Below are 22,400 nucleotides of genomic sequence, written 5' to 3' on the forward strand. Positions count from 1 at the left end.
CACAGCAACCTCCAACTCCTAGGCTTAAGCGATTCCTTTGCCTCAGCCTACCAAGTACCTGGGACTATAGGCACCCACCACAATGCCTGGCTGTTTTTGGTCATTGTTGTTTGGCAGGCCCAAGCTAGATTCAAATCCACCAGCTCTGGTGTATGTGGCTGGCGCCTTAGCCACTTGAGCTACAGGCGCCGAGCCTACTTGTTCTTTTCTTATTAATAACTTTGAGTTCTCTGTAGATTCTGGTTCTCAAACCTTTGTCAGAAAAAAAAAAAACAACCTTTGTCAGAAGCATAACCTACAAATATCCTCTCCCATTCTGAGGGCTGTCTGCTTGCTTTACTTAGTGTTCTTGGCTACGCAGAAGCTTTTTAGTTTGATCAGATCTCAGTAATCATTTTTGGTGTTGTTTCAGTTGCCCAGGGGGTCTTCCTAATAAAATATTCACCCAGGCCGATTTCTTCAAGTGTTTTCCCTGCACCGTCTTCTAGTATTTTTATAGTTTCATGTCTTAAATGTAAATCTTTAATCTAGTGAGCGTCTATCTTAGTTAGTGGTGAAAGGTGTGGGTCCAGTTTCACTCTTTTATAGGTCGCCAGCCAGTTCACCCAGCACCATTTGTTAAATAGTGAATCTTTTCCCCACTGAATGTTTTTAATTGGCTTATCGAAGATCAAATAATAAGTAGCTGGGTTCATCTCTTGGTTCTCTATTCTGTTCCATACCTCTCTGTTTTTGTGCCAGTACCATGCAGTTTTGATCACTATACACTTACAGTATAATCTGAAGTCTGGTAGCATGATTCCTCCTGCTGTGTTTTTATTTCTGAGTAATGTCTTGGCTATTCGAGGTTTCTTTTGAAAACATATAAAAGGGAGTATTATTTTTTCAGCATCTTTAAAGTATGACAGTGGAGCTTTAATAGGGATTGCATTAAAAGTGTATATTGCTTTGGGTAGTATGGACATTTTAACAATGTTGATTCTTCCCAGCCATGAGCATGGTATGTTTTTCCATTTGTAAACATCTTTAGCTCTTTCTTTTCTTAAAGTTTCATAGTTCTCTTTATAGAGATCTTTCACATCCTTTGTTAGGTAAACTCCCAAATATTTCATCATCTTTGGCACTACTATGCAAGGAACAGAGTCCTTGACTATTTTTTCAACATGACTATTGTTGGTACATATAAAGGCTACAGATTTATGAGTGTTGATTTTGTAACCTGAGATGCTGCTGTATTCCTTGATCACTTCTAAGAGTTTTGTAGTAGAATCCCTGGTGTTTTCCAGATAAACAATCTTATCATCTGTGAAGGGTGAAAGTTTGATCTCTTCTGACATTATATGGATACCCTTGATCGCCTTCTCTTGCCTCTAATTGTGATGGCTAAGACTTCCATTACAATGTTGAAAGGCAGTGGAGACAATGGGCATCCTTGCCTGGTTCCTGATCTGAGTGGAAATGTCAGAGATCCTTTCTTCTGCCGGCTGCATTCTGTTACTGAGGGATTCTACTATGTTGCTGAGATCTTTGAGGGTTATAAGTTCTAGTCTCACTGTCAAAATCTTTGGTGATATTTGTCTTTGAATTCATTGAATTCTTGAGACAACTTTTGGAATGCTCCTTGAATTTCTAATTCCAACTTAACTTCTATTCTGTTAATCTTATTTGCAATCCATATTCTGAATTCAATTTCTGACATCTCAGCCATTTGTATATGAATGGGGATCTTTTGGGTATCTGACCTGTCTTTCCTTGGGGGAGTTGATCTACTCTGATAATTCATGTTGCCAGAGTTTTTCCACTGATTCTGCTCCATGATTATTTTACACCGTTGGCTAGATGAGCAGATAAGGTGAAGTTGGGTTGTGGGCTCCTGGAGTAGGGATTAACCAGCCGTTTGCTCAAGAGCTGGGACTGTTGTCTGTACCTTTTCCCCCAGAGCTTGGCAAAGGACCTATACAGTGCTACAGCCTGAGATACTGAGGACCTGCTTGGTGTGGTGGAGCTAAGTGGCTCTGTCTTGTTTTCAGCTTGTCTCTGTCCAATCCTAGTGAATCAGTAACTCTGGATTGAATTCTCAGGTCCGGAGAAATGCGTGCCCCACACGGGCAACAATTGGAAAAGGAAAATCAAACCTTCCCACCACCACACATTCAGGGCATCACTTTGGATAGTTCTTGGGTGATTGGCCCAGGTAAAGATTTCCAAATCATTTGTCCCAGTCAGTACCAGTCTCAAGTGGGAGAGTTCAAAAGGTCTCCAGCAATTAGAAAGCAGGAGTCTGCTGGAAACTTGAGTATTACCCTCAGGTGCTCCATGGAGTCAGAAGGACCCACCCAGCAAATGAATTAGTCCGGGAAGGTTGATGCCTCCTTCCCCACGTTACACGTCTGTCGCACCCAGTCATTGGTAACTCCTCATGGCTGTGACCCAGTTCCCTCCGACAAGCAGATGCTCCAGGGGTTTGCGTCTGCCTGAGTCACAAGGAGATCTGTGTCTCCTTGGCCAGACCACCACACTCTGCCACCAGCCAGCATGGGGAGCGGAACCCTGACAACCTCAGGTGCTTAATGGAAGCTGGGGCAGTTCACTCAGTTCCAACCCAACCCAACCCAGGTTGATGTTGCTGTCACTTATATTCTGTCAGAATTAGCGATTCTGTCCTGGCTATATTCCCCTGTGGGCCAGGCTCTGTTTGAGTTCTCAGAAACTGTGGCTGAGACTTGCCTTGCCCTGTGCTGCTGCTGTTGCACCAATTCTCATGTAGCTGGCGTCTCTGTCTCGCTGCACTCTGTGTTGGGGCAGGCATGCTTAAAGCTCACATTCAGCTCTCAATTCTTGCCTCTCCCTGGGCTGGTGCAGTTGTAACACCTGCTTTTTTCTTAGCTATGATCTCCTGGGGGCCAGCTGCTTCATAGGCTCACTAAAGCAGCACTTCTGACTCAGCCCTAGCCTGGGAGTATGCCATCTCTGCGCATGCGTATTCTAGTCTCCATGCTCACTGCGCCCTGCCTGGGCAGGTACCTCCTCAGGTGTACCCTTTACTCACAGGGCCTGCATTTCTGTCCCAGATCTGTTCTGCCAGTGGCTGCCACCAGTTGCCTAGAGAGGCAGGGACTGTCTCTCCAAAATATCCCCAAGGGAGTAAGCCCTGTTGTTCCCACCACTGCTGCTGCTGCTCTGTGCCGTGTGGTACCACTTCTCACTCTCCCTCTCAGTCCACAATCCTGTCTTTACCCCGTGTCACAAAATCAGCACAGACCTGCAACAGCCCATGCCTTGTCTACACCTCTCAAGAAAACTCCCCAGAATCTGGATGCCATGGGGGACAAGCTTCCAGAGGTGGAATGAGGGTAGAGGGGGAATGCTGGGAGTTCAGAACTGCAGGTAGAGAACTTATACAGTTTTATGCCTAGCGAGAGAGTGCCACTAGTGTTAGTGGGTCCTCTCTGGGGAAGGAGTTCTGGTTTTTAGCGTATCTCTCCCATGGGATAAAATAGGTGGATGTCAGAACTCTGCTTGCTTATTTGTAGAAAGTATACTGCGAGCCATTCTCATGGGGGAGGGGCATGAGAATGCCCCTTGGCAATGAATTTTGTACCTATTGTTTGTTTCCTTGGGGTTGCAGCTTGCCTCAGCAGGGTTGATGTGTGTTCTTCAACCTTCTCTCTTCGCTCAGCTCCAAACCATCAGTTTACTTGATAAACTTCTGTCCTTTAACTTTCCTTCTGGACAGGAGCCTCTGTGGAAAGCTGGCTCCAGGCAGCCATCTTGCCTCCACCCACAATGCCTAGTCTTAACAAAGAACCACAAATGTTCTGGTCTCTACAGGTGTTGGGCTTCTAGACCGCCAGGCCAGTGGGAAGGGTGGACTGTGAGTTCAAAGTAGCAGGAAAAATATTTGTTCAACCTTCATGCCAGACAAGAGAATGTCCAGGCTCACAGCTGGTACTCTCTGGAGAGGGAGTCCCAGCTTCCAGCAACTTGCTCCCATGGGTAAGAGAGGAGGACCTCAGTTTACCGCTCACTAGTAAAGATCTCACAGCAAGCAAGCAACTCCCTTGGGGGAGGAGACAGACACGAGCCCTCTTTGGGGTGGGTTCTGTACCTGAAATTTGTTTCCCTGGAGTTGCAGCTTGCCTCAGCAGAGAACATGTGCAATTATCAATCTCAGCTCAGCTCCCACCTTTAAGCTTTGTTGGGTTCTTCCCAGCTGTTATCTCTCCTTCTGGACGGGAGCTTCTGTTGAAAGCTGGCTTCAGTTGGCTATCATCCCCCATTCCCCTTTTCTCTTGTTGAATGTAAAAATTGGAGTTAGGGAAATTAGCCAACCTCAGGTTTTAGCAGAGCACAAGGCACATTTAAACAAAACGATCAAACACAAAATATCAGATACACAAACGATCAGAAACAGTAACAAACTCGAATAGCCTGATGTAAGCAATCTCAGCAACCATAAGAGGAAGGGGGAGGGCTCATCACTTGTAGCCCAGAGGCCAGGGCACCAACCACACACATCAGACCTGGTGGGCTCAAACCTGGCCCAGGGGCCTGCCAAACAACAATGATAACCACAACCAAAAAACAGCCAGGTACTGTGGCAGGCTCCTGGGAGGCTGAGGCAAGAGAACCACTCAGCTCAAGATAGAGATTGCCGTGAGCTGCGACACACTCAATTATATATATGCTGTAGGGACCGACTTTAGTAGGAATATATTTACGATGAATATACTTTCTGGACACCAGGTGGCGCCGTGCGTAGTTCCCAGGCTTATACCTGTCTCCCGGGTTAAATGTTCTTGGTGTTGCCTGTTTACCTGCTTGGTGCCTAGACCCTGCCAAACTGCTGATTCTTCTGATCTCAAAAAAATCTTCACAGGCGGGTTTCTCAAATTCTCCCTGCAATAGTTCCTGTAAAGTGGGTCATATCCTGGGCCAGTTCTGAGTGTTTGTGGGTTAAGACTCAAATCTCTTCGCCTGGCCCACTCTGAAAAGTGCCTGTGACAACTGCCATCTCCCAAATTCCAAAACAATGGCTTTTTCCTATCCGGGATCTTTCCTGTCTGAGTGTCTCTCCCTCCACCTAACTGGTGGTGCTGCACCAAACTGTACCCCACTCTGGCCACCTAATTCCGCTCAGGAGCCCACACTTCACCAGTCTTTCTACACAACACCTGGTTTCCCCACAAACTGGGAACTGCAGACCTCCATGGTGAGGCTGGTTGCTGCCACTGCAGCCCAGGGCAGAACCTTTCCTGCAGCCTCCGCAGCTCCAGATTGCATTCCAAGTCCAGCAATCTGTCACCTCGCTGCACGCCCTGAATTGCCACTCCATACCAATATTCCATGCCAGGAATGATCTTCTAGCCCATTCACTCTCACCTGTTTTTCCAGGAGTGCTGAGCTAAATGTCCTTCCTGTCTGCCATCATGCTCCACCCACCTAGAAGTAATCTTTCATTGTCTTCTGACTTACATTGTGGCTGATGAAAAGTAAACCAGTAGTCTTAACTTTTCTCTTTTAATGATAATCCATCCTTTTTCTTCGCTTTTGAGACTTTTTGTTCCTATAATTTTAATGTGGAATATTTAGATGTTACCTCCTTTTTATTCTACTTTGGATTCATTCATTCTAGAAAACTTGTAGGATTTATTACTTCACTTCTAAAAAATTGTCCATTTTCTCTGTCTATCCTTTTCAGACTCTGATTAAATACTTGTTTTATATATAATATACAAGATCTGACAAATAACTTCACAAACTCATCCTAGAAGACGTGCTACACAGCTCATTGCTGAGTACTACCATGTTCACCTTTGAAGTACTTTCCCTAGGAAGCTGTGCACTAACGCCAGTCTCTAGTCTACCTTTCAAAGCAATTTTGAAACTCTTGTTGGAGTGGCCATCAGAGCTGTCATCATGTTGTCCTTAGCATCCTGAACGTCATCAAAACATCTTCCTTTCAATATTTCCTTTATCTTGGGGTAAAGAAAAGTTATTGGGGGCCAGATCAGGTAAGTAGGGAGGATGTTCCAATACAGTTGTTTGTTTACTGGCTTAAAACTCCCTCATACACAGCGCTGTGTGAGTTGGTGCATTGTGATGCAAGAGCCATGCATTGTTGGTGAAAAGGTCAGGTCACTTTTGTCTAACTTTTAAATCATGCAGCCCTTTCAGCACTTCCAAACAGTAAACTTGGTTAACTGTTTGTCCAGTTGGTACAAATTCATAATGAACAATCCCTCTGATACCAAAAAGGTTAACAACATCGTTTTGACTCTTGATTTGGACTGCCAGAACTTTTTTGGTGATGGAGAATTGGCTGACTTCCATTGTGCACTTCGACACTTTGTTGCAGGGTCATATTGGCACACCCATGTTTCATCACCAGGCATAACATGGCCCAAAACACTGCCTTGCCTCTCCAAAGGTCTTGGCAAACCTCCATGCTCCTTTGGGACCATTCTTGCACACACCTTTCTCATGTCAAAATCTTCAGTTAAGACTCCATTTTTCTATCTACTGGGTCTGCTATGCTTCTCACAGTCAGCCATCGATTTTGACACATAATTTGATAAACTTTTGCAATGTTTACATCAGTTCTGCTCATTACTGGCCGCTCTGACCATTTTATCAGTGACACTTTCTCTTTAGGTAAAGGTTTAATCCATTTGTACACCGCCATTTTCTTCATGGCATTATCCTCATAAACTTGGACTAACATGTCCCTGAATTCACTGCCACTGTCGCCAAGATTAATAAATTTAATGTCCGTTTGGTGCTTTAATTCAAGCTTTGACATTCTGGCAATGGCACCCCAAAACATAGAACAGCAGCAAGGAACACTGCTCAGTAAGATGCTGCCAAATCTCAACTTGCCAACGTAACCACACAAAGGAAAGTTTGTGAACTTAATTGTCAAACCTTGCATGTGTCTATTTCTGAACTCTCTTGTGTTCCCTTGTTAAATGAACACTACCTGCTTTGATTATTGTAGCTTCACACTAAGTCTGAAATCAAGTAGTATAAAAGTCCTTCTATTTTGTTACTTTTTTGAATTACCTTTCTTCTCTGTCCTTTGCATTTTCTTTTTCTTTTCTTTTCTTTTTTTTTGAGACAGAGTCTCACTTTGTCACCCTGCATAGAGTGCTATAGCATTATAGCTCACAGCAACCCCAAACTCTTGGGCTCAAGGAGGGGGACACCTGTATCCCAGTGTTTAGAGTGCCAGCCACATGTTCCAGGGCTGGTGGGTTCAAACCCAACCCGGGCCTGCTAAACAAACAAACAAAAATAGCCAGGCATTGTGGTGGGCGCCTATAGTCCCAGCAACTACACTGTTTCCCCAAAAATAAGACAGTGTCTTATTTTAAGGTGTGCTCCCAAAGATGCACTAGGTTTTATTTTCAGGGGACGTCTTATCTTTCCTGTAAGTAGGTCTTATTTTTGGAGGATGTCTTATTTTTGGGGAAACAAGGTAGTGAGGCTCAGGCAAGAGAATCTCGCGAGCCCAAGAGTTTGAGATTGCTGTGAGCCATGACATAACAGCACTCTACTGTGGTTAACAAAGTGAGACTTTGTCTCAATAAAAAAAAAAAAAAACACCTCTTAGACTGAAGTGATCTTCTTGCCTCAGTCTCCCAAGTAGCTGAGACTACAGGTGCCTGCCATAATGCATGGCTACTTTTAGAGACAGGATCTCACTCTTGCTCAGGCTGGCCTTGAACTCCTGAGCTCCAGCAGTCCACCTGCCTCAATCTCCCAGAATGCTAGGATTGTAGGCATGAGCCACTACACCCAGCCCTTCTTTGCATTTTCATATAAACTTCAGGATCAGTTTGTAGGTTTCCACAGAAAAATCTTGCTGGGATTTTAATTGGGATTGTCATTGCCTTTTTAGAACAGTTTGGGGAGAAGGAACACATCTACCATATAGAGTCTTCAAATCCCAGAACATTTTTAATGTCTCATTTATTTGGTTCTTCTTAAATTTTTGTTTTCTGGTTTTTACTATATAGGTTTTGCACACGTTTGGTTATAATCCCTACTTCATGTAGCTTTTTTTGGTAGATGTATTAGGAATTTTTTTACATATACAGTCATGTCAACTGTGAATATAAAGAGTTTGCATTTTATTTATTTTGCTTTTTTCAATCTCTAAAAAGGGTTTGAGAATGGAAATGGTGAAAGTAGACATCCTTGACTTCCCAGTCACAGCAGAAAGTATTCTATATTTCATCATTAAATACTATACTAGCTTTAGGTTTTTTTAGAGATAGCCATTAGGTTGAAGAAATTTTCAACCTTCAATTTATCCCTAGATTGCTCAAAGTTTGTCATGGGTGGGTGTTGAATATTTCAGATTTTTTTTCCTGGATATATTGAAATGATCATATGGCTTTTCTCCTTTACTTTGTTTATAAAATGAATTACTTTATATAACCTTTTATTTCTGGAATAAACCCTCCTTAATCACAATGTATTATCCTTTTTATGTATTTGTGTATTTGACTTTCTGGTATTCTGTTAATGAGCTTTCTTTCTTTCTTTTTTTTGAGACAGTGTTATTAAGTCACCCTCAGTAGAGTGATGTGGCATCACAGCTCACAGTAACCTCTCTTATGCTTAAGCAATTCTCTTGCCTCAGGCTCCCATCACTATCCCCAGCTATTTTCTGGTTGTAGTTGTCATTGTTGTTTAGCAGACCCAGGCCAGACTTGAACCTGCCAACCCCAGTGTATGTGGTCACACCCTAACCACTGAGCTACAGGCGCCAAACTTGTTAATGATTTTCCTTAATCTTGTTCATGAAAACATTAGTAATACTGGTGTCATAAAATGGGAATTGTTCTTTTCTTTAATAAGTATAGAGTTAAGCAGCTAAGGCGCCAGCCACATACACCAAAACTGGCGGGTTCGAATCCAGCCCAGGCCTGCCAAACAACAGTGACAATTACCACCAAAAAATGGCCAGGCATTGTGGTGGGCACCTATAGTCCCAGCTACTTGGGAGGGTGAGGCAAGAGAATCACTTAAGCCCAGGAGTTGGAGGTTACTGTGAGCTGTGATGCCAGGGCACTCTACCCAGGGCGGCAGCTTGAGGCTCTGTCTCAAAAAAAAAAAAGTATAGAGCTATCTAGGTTTTCTGTTTTTTCTTTAGAAGGTTTGGTAATTATGTCTTTCAGGGATCAATCCATTTAATCAAGTTGTTCATAATTTTCCTTTACTATCTTTGTAAGGTCCGTAGAATCTGTAGGAATGGCCTGCTTTTATTTCTGATTTTGGTAATTTTATCTTCCCACCCCCTTGATTAGTTTTGCTAGAGGTTTATTGTTTTTTTTTAAATCTTTTTTTATTGACTTTTGTTAAGAACTGGCTTTGGTTCCATTGATTTCTCTTTTTTCCCTACTTTTTCCACTTTTATTTTTATTGACTTCTTATTCTTTGAGGCTAATTTGTTCTTTTTCTAGCTTAAGATAGAAGCTTCAATCATTAATTTAAAAACTACTTTTCCTTACCACATGGGTTATTTGAAAGTTTAATTTCCAATTGTTTGGAATTTTTCAGGTCTGTTGTTACTGATTTCTAAATTAATCTTAATATGGTCATGTAACAAATTCTATGTGTTTTTAGTTCTTGTAAATTTATTTAAGCAAGTTTTATTGCCCTGTGTGTTATATTTTGGTGAATAACCCATTCACACCTAAAGAATGTACATTCCTCTGACATAGGGTGTTTTTTAAATGTCAGTTGTGTCAAATTATTTGATTCTTTTGTTCAAGTCTTCTGTGTCTTTACTGATTTTCTGTCAAGTGCACTATTGATTACCAAGAGAAGAGAGTTGCAATCTCCAACTATAATGTGAATTTGTCTATTTTCTTTTTAGCTCTATCAATTTGTACATATCTTCTGAAGCTGTTAAAGGTACATGAGCTGTAACTATAATAGCTCGTTGCCCCCTGCTCATGGCAGGTCAACACATCCAGACACTGTTGTAGCAGAAAAGTAGGCTTATTAATCATAGAGGCTCCAGAGGAAGAGACAAGAGGAAACCTCAGAATTGTCTTCTACAGGAATTTGGGGCTAGGGATTTTAAAGATTTTGGAGGGAGCCCCCAAAGATCAAAGTGTGAAGATCACTGATTGGTTGAAGAGTGTTGGGTTAAGTCATGAGACAGGCAGATTAAGAAACCAACCTTACAATGATGGTCTTCCAGCTGTTTTACTACAATTCAGGATTTGAGAAACATCCTAAGCAATTCTTTTTTTTTTTTTTTTTCTTGCGTTTTTTTGCCAGGGCTGGGTTTGAACCCACCACCTCTGGTATATGGGGCCAGCGTCCTACTCCTTTGAGCCACAGGCACCGCCCATCTTAAGCAATTCTTAAACCAAAGCTGTTTTAAAGTCAGAAATCCTGTCTATAGGAATAGTGGGGATGCAAATTAACTTTTAAAAGCCTTTTCATTATGGCACATGTCTGTAGCTCAGTGAATAAGAGTGCCAGCCACATATATCAAAGTTGGTGGGTTTGAGCCTGGCCCAGGCCTGCTAAACAACAATGACAACTGCAACCAAAAAACAGTTGGGCATCGTGGTGGGTGATGTAGTAAGTCCCAGCTACTTGGGAGGCTGAGGCAAGAGAATCGCTTAAGCCCAAGAGTTTGGGGTTGCTTTGAGCTGTGATGCCATACCACTCTACTGAGGGTGACGTAATGAGACTCTGTCTCAAAAAAAAAAAAAAAAAAAAAAAAGAAAGAAAAACCTTTTAATTCTTAGTTCAGAAATTCTATCTGTAGGAATAATAGGAATGCAAGTGGTCAGTATACAGTACTATGTTACCAGGAAGTGGGCTGAAGTGCAGTCTGATTAATGCTTGCTTATATTTGTGAGGGCTAATATTTAGGATTATATCTTTTTGAAGAATTGACTCCTTTATCATTACCTCTGGTGATATTCTTTATTATGAAGCCTACTTTGTCTGAGAGTATCTATCATAAAGCCCTCCAGGTTTCATGTTGTGAAGGAGATTCATTGTATACTGGTTACCATTTCAGCTAACTCTATCTTGGGCTGCACTTTTATTATGTGTCTGAGTCTAATGAGTTAGAACACTCAGACACACAAGTACACGGAGTACTTTTATTACTCATAGACAGCCGGTAAGAAGGCTAGGATTCATTGTGAACTGGTCCCTTAAGGCTTACAAAAGCTACTCAAGGCGAATAAACTCCTGTCTGTGTACCATAGCTGGGGGACCCAGGAAAAAGCCCACCCTGGGTTTTATGCCCTACGGCATCCGTTGTCAACCTTCCAAATGCCAAGACCCTTTAATACATTTCCTGTGGGTCTTGACCAAAGGTTGAGAACCACTGCCCTAGGGCAACATGATTTACTGGGCTAAAAGCATTGAAGGATGTTCTGTTTGGTGGAGGCTAGGGTGAGAGTAACATAGATAGGGCTGTTTGTTATTGAACCAAACTGGGTCCACTGGGGTCCTTCAAAGCCAAGCCAAGCACTGGAGCCAAGAGTTACAGCCATGCAAAGAGAACCAAGCAGCTAAAGCTCAGAACTTGAACTATTGAATTGGCAGGGTTTTTAAGGCAAGGGCACATTTCCGGTAGGCCAAATTGCAAACAAGTACATGGAGGTTAGGCAGGGCGTGGCGGCTCACGCCTGTAATCCTAGCACTCTGGGAGGCCGAGGCAGGTGGATTACCTGAGCTCACAGGTTCAAGACCAACCTGAGCAAGACCAAGACCCACATCTCTAAAAATAGCTGGACATTGTGCCAGGTGCCTCTAGTCCCAGCTGTTCAGGAGGCTGAGGCAACAGAATTGCTTGAGCCCGAGGTTGAGGTTGCTGTGAGCAACGGCACGACGGCACTCCACCAAGGGTGACAAAGTGAGATTCTTGTCTACAAAAAAAAAAAAAGAAAAGAAAAGAAAAAACAGATACATGGAGGTTATACTTTGTCTGGCCCCCCAATAGGTGATGTATCCTGAAGTCGGGGGGGGGGGTGTGGAAGTGGGGGGAGGTTACCACAGGTGGATTTAGAGATTCTTGGATTAACAGAAAGGAATGTTAAGGTAGGTATAACAGACCCCTTGGGGAAATTTAAGGCAAAGAATGACTGAGGAGTTCTCAGTTCTCCCTTATATTCATTTTCCATCCTTTGGGAATTTCTCAAAAACAACTCAGCATGTGTTAAGATGCCATCTTTTATTTTTCATAGGGAACCAAAACTCTGGCTTGCTTGGACAGTCATTGTTCTCAGCTAGTTTCCCATTTACTTTTCAGGGCCAGCTAGGTTCTTGGAAGTTCCAGATGAGCTCAAGATTTTCCTTTATTTCTATGCTTGGGGGTCCCAGCAGTGCCCTCAGAGTAGTTCCTGCTCAGTTTTAGCCAGCTCCTCCTGTCTTAGGATTTTGTATTTCCAGCACATTCTACAGTTACTTAAAATGAGGAGAACTGGCTAGGTCCAAGTTCCTGGAGAACTATCCTATACATGTGCATATGGTTTGAATGTAAATCTGTTAACATCCTGTGTTTTTCTTAAACCTCTCTGTGTTTAAAGTAGGTTTCTTATAGACAGCATAGAAACTCTGTAAGTTGAGCACCCAAGGGACTGTAACAAAGTGGTCAACAAATGGAGATGGTCAACATAAGGACTAGGCCTGCTGTACTGACACACACATGTGGTGCATGTCTGGTCTATGAACATTTGGTCAACTTAAGGAGGTAGCAGACTATGGAGATTCTACTGAGTATGTATGTATATATGTATGTATGTTAGAATAGCAAGCCATTGGGTGGTGCCTGTGGCTCAGTGGGTGGGATGCTGGCCCCATATACTGAGGGTGGCGGGTTTGAACCCAGCCCCAGCCAAACTGCAACAAAAAAATAGCCGGGTGTTGTGGCAGGCACCTGTAGTCCCAGATGCAAGGGAGGCTGAGGCAAGATAATGGCCTAAGCCTGGGATTTGGAGGCTGCTGTGACTCCATGGCACTCTACCAAGGGTGATAAAGTGAGACTCTGTCTCTAAAAAAAATCAAACAAGCCATTATGATCTTGACAAGACACGGACAGAGCACAGTTTAGCATTTTACACATCCTCTCCTTTGTCTCCCAGGAACGTTGGAATATGGTTGTCTAACTTGTGCTGATTCATCCATAGTCTTGTCATTCAGCTCTCTTGTGTCTGTGATCTACACTATGTAAAAAGATTTTAAATGCACATACAATTCTTTTGTAGAAATGGGGAAAGAGATGCCAACCATTTCCAGCACATGATGTCAAAGCATAATAAACATAGCATTATGCTTAGATTTAGAAACTAAAACTTCACAAAAGAGAAGGTAGCAAATTATAGTCACACTTCAAACCCCAAAAGTTTGAAACATTTAATTTGTAAGAAAAAGAATAAAAACAGATCCTAATAAGTTCATTTTAAGTCCAGTTACTTTTTAAAGTATGGTTTGAATGGTCTGTCATTTATGATTATGGTATAATTTATGGTCTATCATTAATTTTCTACACAAGTCATGGGTTTTGATCTTACAGTATCTGACCATGTTTCATGATTTTAGTAAACATAGAAACTTAGATTTAGATGGGTAAGGAACATTAACCTCAATAGCTCTTTAAAATGCAAAAAACGTGACACTGGAAGTATTAGTTCTAATGTAATTAATAAACAGGCAGTTTGTTTGTTTGGCTTGTTTCTGCACGTTTTCTATATTCATATATTTGGTACTGGCAAAGAGAAGCAATTTATAGCATCTGATACTGGTCCATTTGCTTTATTGTCTGTCTTTAGTTAAAGTTTGATTCTCTGCTTGCCTTTCTGATTTCAAATTTCCCTTTTCTAATCATACCATCTGCAAAGAGTGAAAGTTTGGTCTCTTCTGACCCTACATGGATACCCTTGATTGCATTTTTTCTTCCCTAATTGCCATGGCTAAAACTTCCATTACAATGTTAAAGAGCAGTGGAGACAATGGGCAGCCTTGTCTGGTTCCTGATCTGAGTGGAAATGATTTCAATTTAACTCCATTCAATACAATATTGGCTGTGGGTTTGCTGTAGATGGCCTCTATCAGTTTAAGAAACTTCCCTTCTATATCAATTTTCTTAAGTGTTCTGATCATGAAGGGATGCTGGATATTATCAAAAGCTTTTTCTGCATCAATTGAGAGAATCATATGGTCTTTGTTTTTTAATTTGCTTATGTGCTGAATTATACTTAATAGATTTATGTATATTGAGACCCAGGGATAAAACCGACTTGGTCATGATGTATAATTTGTTTGATGTGTTGCTGGATTCTGTTTGTTAGGATCTTGTTGAATATTTTTGCATCTATATTCATTAGTGATATTGGTCTATAATTTTCTTTTCTTGTTGGGTCTTTTCCTGGTTTGGGGATCAGGGTGATGTCTGTTTGCTTCATAGAACGTGTTGGGTAGTCTTCCTTCTTTTTCTACATTTTGGAACAGGTTGAGTAATATAGGTACTAGTTCATCTTTGAAGATTTGGTAGAATTCTGACGGGAAGCCATCTGGTCCAGGCTTTTCTTTTTAGGGAGATTTTGTATGGTTGATGCTATTTCAGAACTTGATACTGGCCTGTTCAACATTTGAACTTGATTCTGGCAAGTCTTGAAAGGTGACGTGCTTCCAAGTATTGGTCGATTTCCTTCAGATTTTCACATTTCTGAAAATAAAGTTTCTTGTAATATTCATTAAGGATTTTTTGAATTTCTGAGGAGTCTGTTGTTATTTCGTCTTTGTCATTTTTGATTGATGAAATTAGAGATTTTACTCCTTTTTTCTTGGTTAGGTTAGCCAAAGGTTTATGTATTTTATTGACCTTTTCGAAAAACCAACTTTTTGATTTATTGATCTGTTGTATGATTCTTTTGTTTTCAATTTCATTTAATTCTGCTCTCATTTTGGTTATTTCTTTTCTTCTGCTGGGTTTGGGGTTGGAATGTTCTTCCTTTTCCAGTTGCTTGAGAAGTTCCATTAAGTTGTTAACATCCTCTCTTTCCATTCTCTTGAGGAAGGCTTGCAGTACTATAAATTTCCCTCTTAGGACTGCCTTTGTGGTATCCCAGAGGTTCTGATAATTCACTCTTCATTGTCGTTTTGTTCCAAAAATTTGGCAATTTCCTTCTTAATCTCATCTCTGACCCAGCTATCATTCAGCATAAGGTTATTTAAGTTCCATGTGTTTGTATAAGTATGCAGATTCCTGTTGTTACTGAGCTCAACTTTTATTCCATGGTGGTCCAAGAAGATGCAAGGAATAATTTCTATTCCTTCAAATTTACTGAGGCTAGACTTGTGACCTAAGATGTCATCAATTTTGGAGTATGTTCCGTGGGCTGATGAGAAGTATGTATATTCAGTTTCGTTGGGGTGAAATGTTCTATAGATGTCTGCTAAATCCAAATGTTGGATGGTTAAGTTTAAATCTAAAATTTTTTTGCTCAGCTTCTTCTTGGAGGATCGATCCAACACTGCCAAAGGAGTGTTGAAATCTCTGACTATTATGGAGCTGGAGGAAATCGAGTTGCTCATGTCTGTTAGAGTTTCTCTTATAAATTGAGGCACATTCTGGTTGGGTGCATAAATATTAATAATTGAAATCTCATCATATTGAGTATTACCCTTAACAAATATGAAGTGACCATTCTTGTCCTTCCTTACTTTTGTTGGTTTAAAGCCTATTGTACCTGCAAATAGAATTGTAACACCTGCTTTTTTCTGATTACCAATTACCTGAAATATGGAAGACCACCTTTTCACCCTGAGTCTATATTTATCTTTTAAGGTAAGATGTGATTCTTGTATGCAGCAAATATCTGGCCTCAGTTTTTGTATCCAGTCAGCCAAACTTGTGCCTCTTTAGAGTACAGTTTAAGCTGTTCACATTAATGGAGAATATAGATAAGTCTGGTAACATTTTGGGTATTGAGTTTTTCGAAAGTCCAGTGGGCATTTTTAATCCTTTTGCCACTGTGGAAGTTGGAGTTTGATCAAAAGTTTCTGAGTGAGTTTACTTTTGTGGTAGAGGATTGGGCTGGTCATTATGGAGGATAGGTTTGAGAATAAAGAGCTGGTTTAGTTGTGGCAAAATTTCTTCAACATGTGAATGTCATTGAAGTATTTAATTTCTCCATCATAAATGAAACTCAGTTTAGCTGGATACAGGATCTGGGGTTGAAAGTTACTTTGTTTTAGGAGATTAAAAGTTGGTGACCTGATCTGCAGTCATTCTAATATTCGTCCCTTTGTAGGTAATGGTTTTTTTACGTCTGGCTACTTTCAGAGTTTTCTCCTTCATATTAACTTTAGTGAAGTTAATTGTGATGTGCCTGGGGGATGTCTTATTCGGGTTGAGTCGTGCTGGGGTTCTGAAACTGTCTGCTATCTGAATTTCAGAATCTCTTGGCATGTCTGGAAAATTCTCTTTCATAATTTCATGGAGAAGGGCCTCTGTGCCTTGCGAAGCCACTTCATTGCTTTCAGGGATTCCAATGAGGCAGATATTAGCCTTCTTGAAATTATTTCAGCGCTCTCTGAGAGAATGATCCATTTTTGCTCTCCATTTCTCTTCCTCTTGGAGTGTTTGAGAGCATTCAAAAGCTTTGTCTTCAATGTCAGAAATCCTTTCTTCTGCTTGCTCCACTGTGTTACTGAGTGATTCTACTGTATTTTTCAGATTTTTGAGGACTGCAAATTCTTGCTTCAATGTGTCAAAATCTTTGGTGGTTTTGTCTTTAAATTTGTTGAATTCTTGAGACAACTTTTGAATTTCTCCTCAAATTTCTAATTCCAAATTTTCCTCCATTCTATTAATTTTGTTTGCAATCCAAATTCTGAATTTGATTTCTGACATCTCGGCTATCTGTTTATGAATGGGATCTCCAGTTACATCTGCCATATCTTTCCTTGGGGGGGTTGATCTACCCTGGTTATTCAAGTTACCAGAGTTTTTCCGCTGATTCCACCCAATGATTATTTTACACCATTTGACTTTTTCCCTGGAGCTTTGCCAAGGACCCGTACAGTGCTACGGCCTGAGAAACTGGGGACCTGTTTGGTGTGGTTGGGCTAAGTGGCTCTGTCTTGTTTTCAGCTGGTCTCTGTCTGATCCTAGTGAAACATTACTCTGGGTCAGCCCCACCCTGGGAGTCAGCCAGCACTGCACATGCATTTTCTAGTCCCGCACTCCATCCAGGCCGGTACCACCTCAAGCAAACCCTTTACTCATGGGGCCTCCATTTCTGTCCCAGATCTATTCCACCGGTGGTTGCCACCTGAGAAGATGCCCGGCCTCCTCTGGTTGCCCATAGAGATAGGGGGTGTGACTCCACAGATTATCCAGAGGTGAGACCTATTGTTGCCAAAAATGGCTGCTGCTCTGTGCTTTGGGGCACCGGTGCTCCAGCATGGTTCCCTCTCAGCCGACCATCCTTTCCTCACTCCCATGCCACAGAATCAGCACTGACCAGCTGCAGTCCAGGCCCTGTCCACACTCCTCAAGAAATCACCCAAGAATCTGTACTCCTGGGGGACAGGCCTCCAGACCTCAGAGTGAGAGGGGAGAGGGAGTGTTGGGAGCTCAGAATTGCAGGTAGAGAATATATACAGTTTTACATGGTTTTATGCCTGGCAGGAGAGCACCATGGCACCCTCATAGGGGAAGTAGGTCCAGTTTTTAGAGGGTCTCTCCTGTGGAGTATAATGGGAGGACTTTTGAACTCTGCTCATTTGTTTATGGGGTACTCTGAGCCATTCTCATTGGTGAAGGGACTCCTGTTCACTTGGTGATGGATTTTGTACCTTTCGTTTGTATCCTTGGGGTCGCAGCTCGCCTCAGCAGGGTTGATGTGTGCTCTTCAACCTTCTCTCTTGGTGCAGCAATAATCCGCCAGGTTACTTGCTAAATTTCTGTCCTTTCACTCTCCTTCTAGACGGAAGCCTCTGTGGAAAGCTGGCTTCAGTCAGCCATCTTGTCTCCATCTCCCGCTTTTGAGTCTTAAATATCAGTTGATCCCATTTCTATGGTGTGTTTCAGATCCACGATTCTGTTTTATTGAACTGTGTTTCTTTTTGTCAGTAACACAACACACAGTGAGTCTTGAAATTGAGTAGAATGATTCACCTTATTCTTCTTTTACAATATTGATTTAGCTGTTAGAGTGCATTTGTATTCCTATATAAATATTAAAATAATCCTATTGTCTACAAAAAAGTGTGCCTGGTGGGTGAGAGTGGAAGTATAGGCTCCCATCAGGAGCATAATGAAAATTGTGTGTACTCTATCTTTTCTGTGAAATGTACTGTGACATCTTTACAGATTTTAAATATCCTTTGCCAGTATTGTGTTGTAGACATATTTTCCAGTTTGGGACTTCTCATCTGAATTTATTCATGGTAATTTTTTGAGTAGCTATAGTTCTGTAACAAAGCCTAATATATTAATCTTTCCCTTATGGCTTTTTTTGTTTGTTTTATGTATGTATGTATGTATTTAGAGACAGAGTCTTACTCTGTTGCTCTGGGGTTGAGTGCTGCAGTATCATCATAGCTCACAGCAACCTGAAACTTTTGCACTCAAGCAATCCTTATGCCTTAGCTTCCCAAATAACTGGGATTACAGGTGCTGGCCACAACACCAAACTAATTTTTCTCTATTTTTAGTAGAGACAGGGTCTCACTCTTGGTCAGGCTGGTCTTGAACTTCTGAGCTCAAGCACTCTGCCCATCTCAGCCTCCTAGAGTGCTAGGATTACAGGCATGAGCCACCAGACCTGGCCTTGTTTTTTGTTTAAGAAATTTATTTCTGGGCGGTGCCTGTGGCTCAAGGAGTAGGGTGCTGGCCCCAAATATTGGAGTTGGTGGGTTCAAACTTGGCCCTTGCCAAAAACTGCAACAACAGCAAAAAAAAGCTGGGCATTGTGGCGGGTGCCTGTAGTCCCAGCTACTCGGGAGGCTAAGGCAAGAGAATCACCTAAACCCAGGAGTTGGAGGTTGCTGTGAGCTGTGATGCAACAGCACTCTACCAAGAGTGATACAGTGAGATTGTCTTTTTGAAAAAAGAGAGATTTATTTCTGCTCTAAGGTCATGAAGTTTTTCTCCTATATTTAATGTGAAACTTTTATATTTCTTAATTCATTCAAAATAATTGTTTTTTGGATCAGGCAATGTAGTAATCTTGTTTCATACTTCATGCCCTAATGGTGGTTTCAGTAACATGAGAATTTTTTTTTTCACATTGGTTTCTAGTGTTACATTAGTCATAAGTAAAATGTACGTATATGTAAGCCTGATATGTGTGTTCTGTTTGTATTTATCCTTACATAAATATAATGGTATGTTAATACAATGTTAATTACTACAGCTTTATATAAGTCTTGTTTGGTAAGCATGTCTCCTCAGCTAATCAAAATTCTATTGAAGAGCTTGCTATGGCAAGAAAGTCTAACCTATTCCAGAGTTCTTTCTTTGTGGGACAAGCCATTATATAGACTTTAACAGTGGGGGGAAAAAAAGAAAAAAATTCTATTGAAAACCCTATTAGGGGCTGTTGCTAGAACTACATTGGGTCTAGACATATGTTTGGGAGCATTGGTGTCTTTATCATTACAGATTTTTTTTTCATTGATTTAAATTTTTTATTTTATTTATTTTTTGATACAGAGTCTCACTATGTCACCTTTGGTAGAGTGCTGTGGCATCACAGCTTACGGCAACCCCCGATTTAAAATATTCTTAAACGTTTTAAAATACAGCTTTACATTTTTCTTGACAATGACATTACATAATCTTTTTAAAATTTACTCCCAAGCTCGTAATATTTTTTGTTGCTATTGTAAAATGGATATATTTTTAAATTAAAATTTGTTTGCTTGTATATACAAATGAAATTGGTCTTTATATTACTTTGTGTTCATTGTTATGTAGTTCATTTAAAAAATATCTAGGAACCTTATTGCATCCTTCTTGGTGTTAATGTTACTATTAAGTTTATATTGGATTCTTAATTCACTCATAATTATTTATTTTACCAAGCACAACAAAAGATTCTTTTTTCAAAGAAATACTACTTACATTTGGTAAAGGGAAACAGAGTACAGTGATTCTTAACCTCCTGTGGAGATTTTAAACAAAATGAGTATTTCTCTTTTTTACTTCTAGAAATTTTGTTTCTCTAGCTCTAGAAAACACCAAAGTTTCTTATTCATTTAAAAATATCTGATGGTTCTATACATTCCTCTTTGAAAACCATTACTAGAGAAGTTGCTGAACAGTAAAACCAGCCCATATTTATTGGAGAGTGGGTAGGATCTCATTTGAAATTGAGGATTTGTGAATCATTTTATATATTTTTTGTGAGTGACATATACACAGTTCACATAGGTACATAAAATGAATTGCTTTTATGTAACAGCAGGTGTGAAAGGGTGTAGACCTTTTAAAAGAAACCAGTCACAATTTGGATGCGATTTGTTTGTTTAGTACACTGTATACTTGCATTAAAACTTAGAATGCAATTTTGTCTTTCCCAGTTGGAGTCATTCGATGCCCTGTTTGCAGCCAAGAATGTGCAGAGAGACACATCATAGATAATTTTTTTGTGAAGGACACTACTGAGGTTCCCAGCAGTACAGTAGAAAAGTCTAATCAGGTAAGTAAACTGAACCTTTTGCCTCTTACTGATGAAGCAGCATAAGATGCTGAAGGACTCTAAAATAACGGGAGCCAAATCGAAGGCCATTAATCTATAAAATTATGTGCAATTTAAATGTAAGTGGCAGTATCGAAGCCCATGAATATATCCTGTATTCCCTGTCCCCTCTAGAGAAAACCGTTAGTCTATTTTTTCTCTTGTATTTCCACTGTGTATTGACAACTAGATTTTTATTTCAAACTCTTTCGCATTTTTAAATTTTTATAACAAATTCTATAATAATACATATGGAAAACACCATGTTTTTGACCAGTAAGGTTTGTACATTCTAAAGAAAGTCTTCTTTTCTACATGGTATTACTTTGAAAGCTCATTCAGTAGCATTGTCCAAGGCATTGGATTTGGCGATCCAATGGTGTTTTTCTTCTTTCTTACTTTCATAATTCACATGTAGAGTATTTCAATGGCCTCTTACATCTAAATGTCAGATCTCTCATGGATGATGTGTAGTACTCCATGGGTGAGCCATGCTGAGATTAATTCTACAGCATGTCTAAGTATGGTATATTTATTAGTCTACTTTTTGATCATGATTCATTGATTTTTTTTTTTTTCCCCCCCCACTGTAGACAGTTCCTTTAATTTGGAACAAAAGATCTGGGAAGAATCTAAATCTGATGAGGGAAAAATTATTATTAGCTATGTTTATGAGAACTCTTAGGAATCACATGGCTAACTTCTATATTTGTTTCATTTCCATCTTTTCGTTTCTAGGGCAACCATAGGAATTTAGGGTTTGCTTTAAATGAGCATAGCCACTAGGTGAAACACTTCTTTTTATTGTTTTAAAAGTATCCACAATTTTTTCCTGATGGGAAATTTCATCAAAGGCCACAAAGACCAAAACAGGGTTTGCTACAGGGGATAAAGTTTTTAATTGTGTAATTATGAAACTAGCTTTAAAGAATGAGAACATAATTATTTATGTGGGCTATAGTGCTGAGTACTTAAAAGCTCTGCAAGTTCCGTTCTGAAAACAATTTGTGTCTGTCTTCCAGTATGTCACTTCATCTATCACATTTATACTTAGATGTTCTTTGTTAGTCACGTTACCCACCAGTTATCTTTCATGAGGTAAACTCTAGCAGCATATGTGCATGTTCAATCTGGAAAACTCAAAGGAATTGAAAGGATTCTAATCTAAAGGACAAATTTAGGAATATACAATCATATTAGTTTTCAGTAAGTAAATACACATATATTTGCTTCTGTCACAGAAACATAATAGGGAGAAATTAAAATCAGTTAACTTAGAGGTAGAATTCAAATAGACATCTTAAATGCAGATGGTGGGGCAGGGGAATGTATTCAATTTGGTGTGAGAATGAGATTCTTCTAGGGGCATCTGGGGGATGAAGACTGGAGAAGTGATAAAGAGGATGAATTGGAGCTAGGATTACTTTCCAAGAGGTAGTGCAGGCTGAACTAGAGTGGTGGCAGTAAGGAATTGAAGGAGGTAAGTTAACTTGATAACTTACCCACAGAGAACTTGATAGACCTAATTAGACGTGTAAGGTGAGAAATGCTTCACTGCCAGCACGGTGGTGCCTTTCACAGAGATAATGACAGAGAGGACAGGTAAGTAAGAAGTTGATTTTGAATGTGATTAAGTTTGGGCTGCCTTTGAGAATGTAAAGTAGA

The 22,400-nt window shown here is 40.5% G+C and overlaps 1 protein-coding gene and 1 pseudogene across 2 annotated transcripts in view; both read left to right on the plus strand.

The window, feature by feature from the left end:
• The window catches only part of TRIM24 (tripartite motif containing 24), a 122,142-nt gene that overhangs the window by 34,981 nt on the left and 64,761 nt on the right, over positions 1-22,400 (plus strand). For both annotated transcript variants that reach the window (XM_053609325.1, XM_053609324.1), the window contains exon 2: positions 20,578-20,696. In XM_053609325.1, the coding sequence (XP_053465300.1) occupies positions 20,578-20,696 (119 nt within the window). The remainder of the gene's footprint in view (positions 1-20,577; positions 20,697-22,400) is intronic.
• Positions 19,432-19,547, plus strand: LOC128560604 (uncharacterized; annotated as a pseudogene).

Source organism: Nycticebus coucang, chromosome 11 (genome assembly GCF_027406575.1).
Source record: "Nycticebus coucang isolate mNycCou1 chromosome 11, mNycCou1.pri, whole genome shotgun sequence".
NCBI classification, from domain to species: domain Eukaryota; kingdom Metazoa; phylum Chordata; class Mammalia; order Primates; family Lorisidae; genus Nycticebus; species Nycticebus coucang.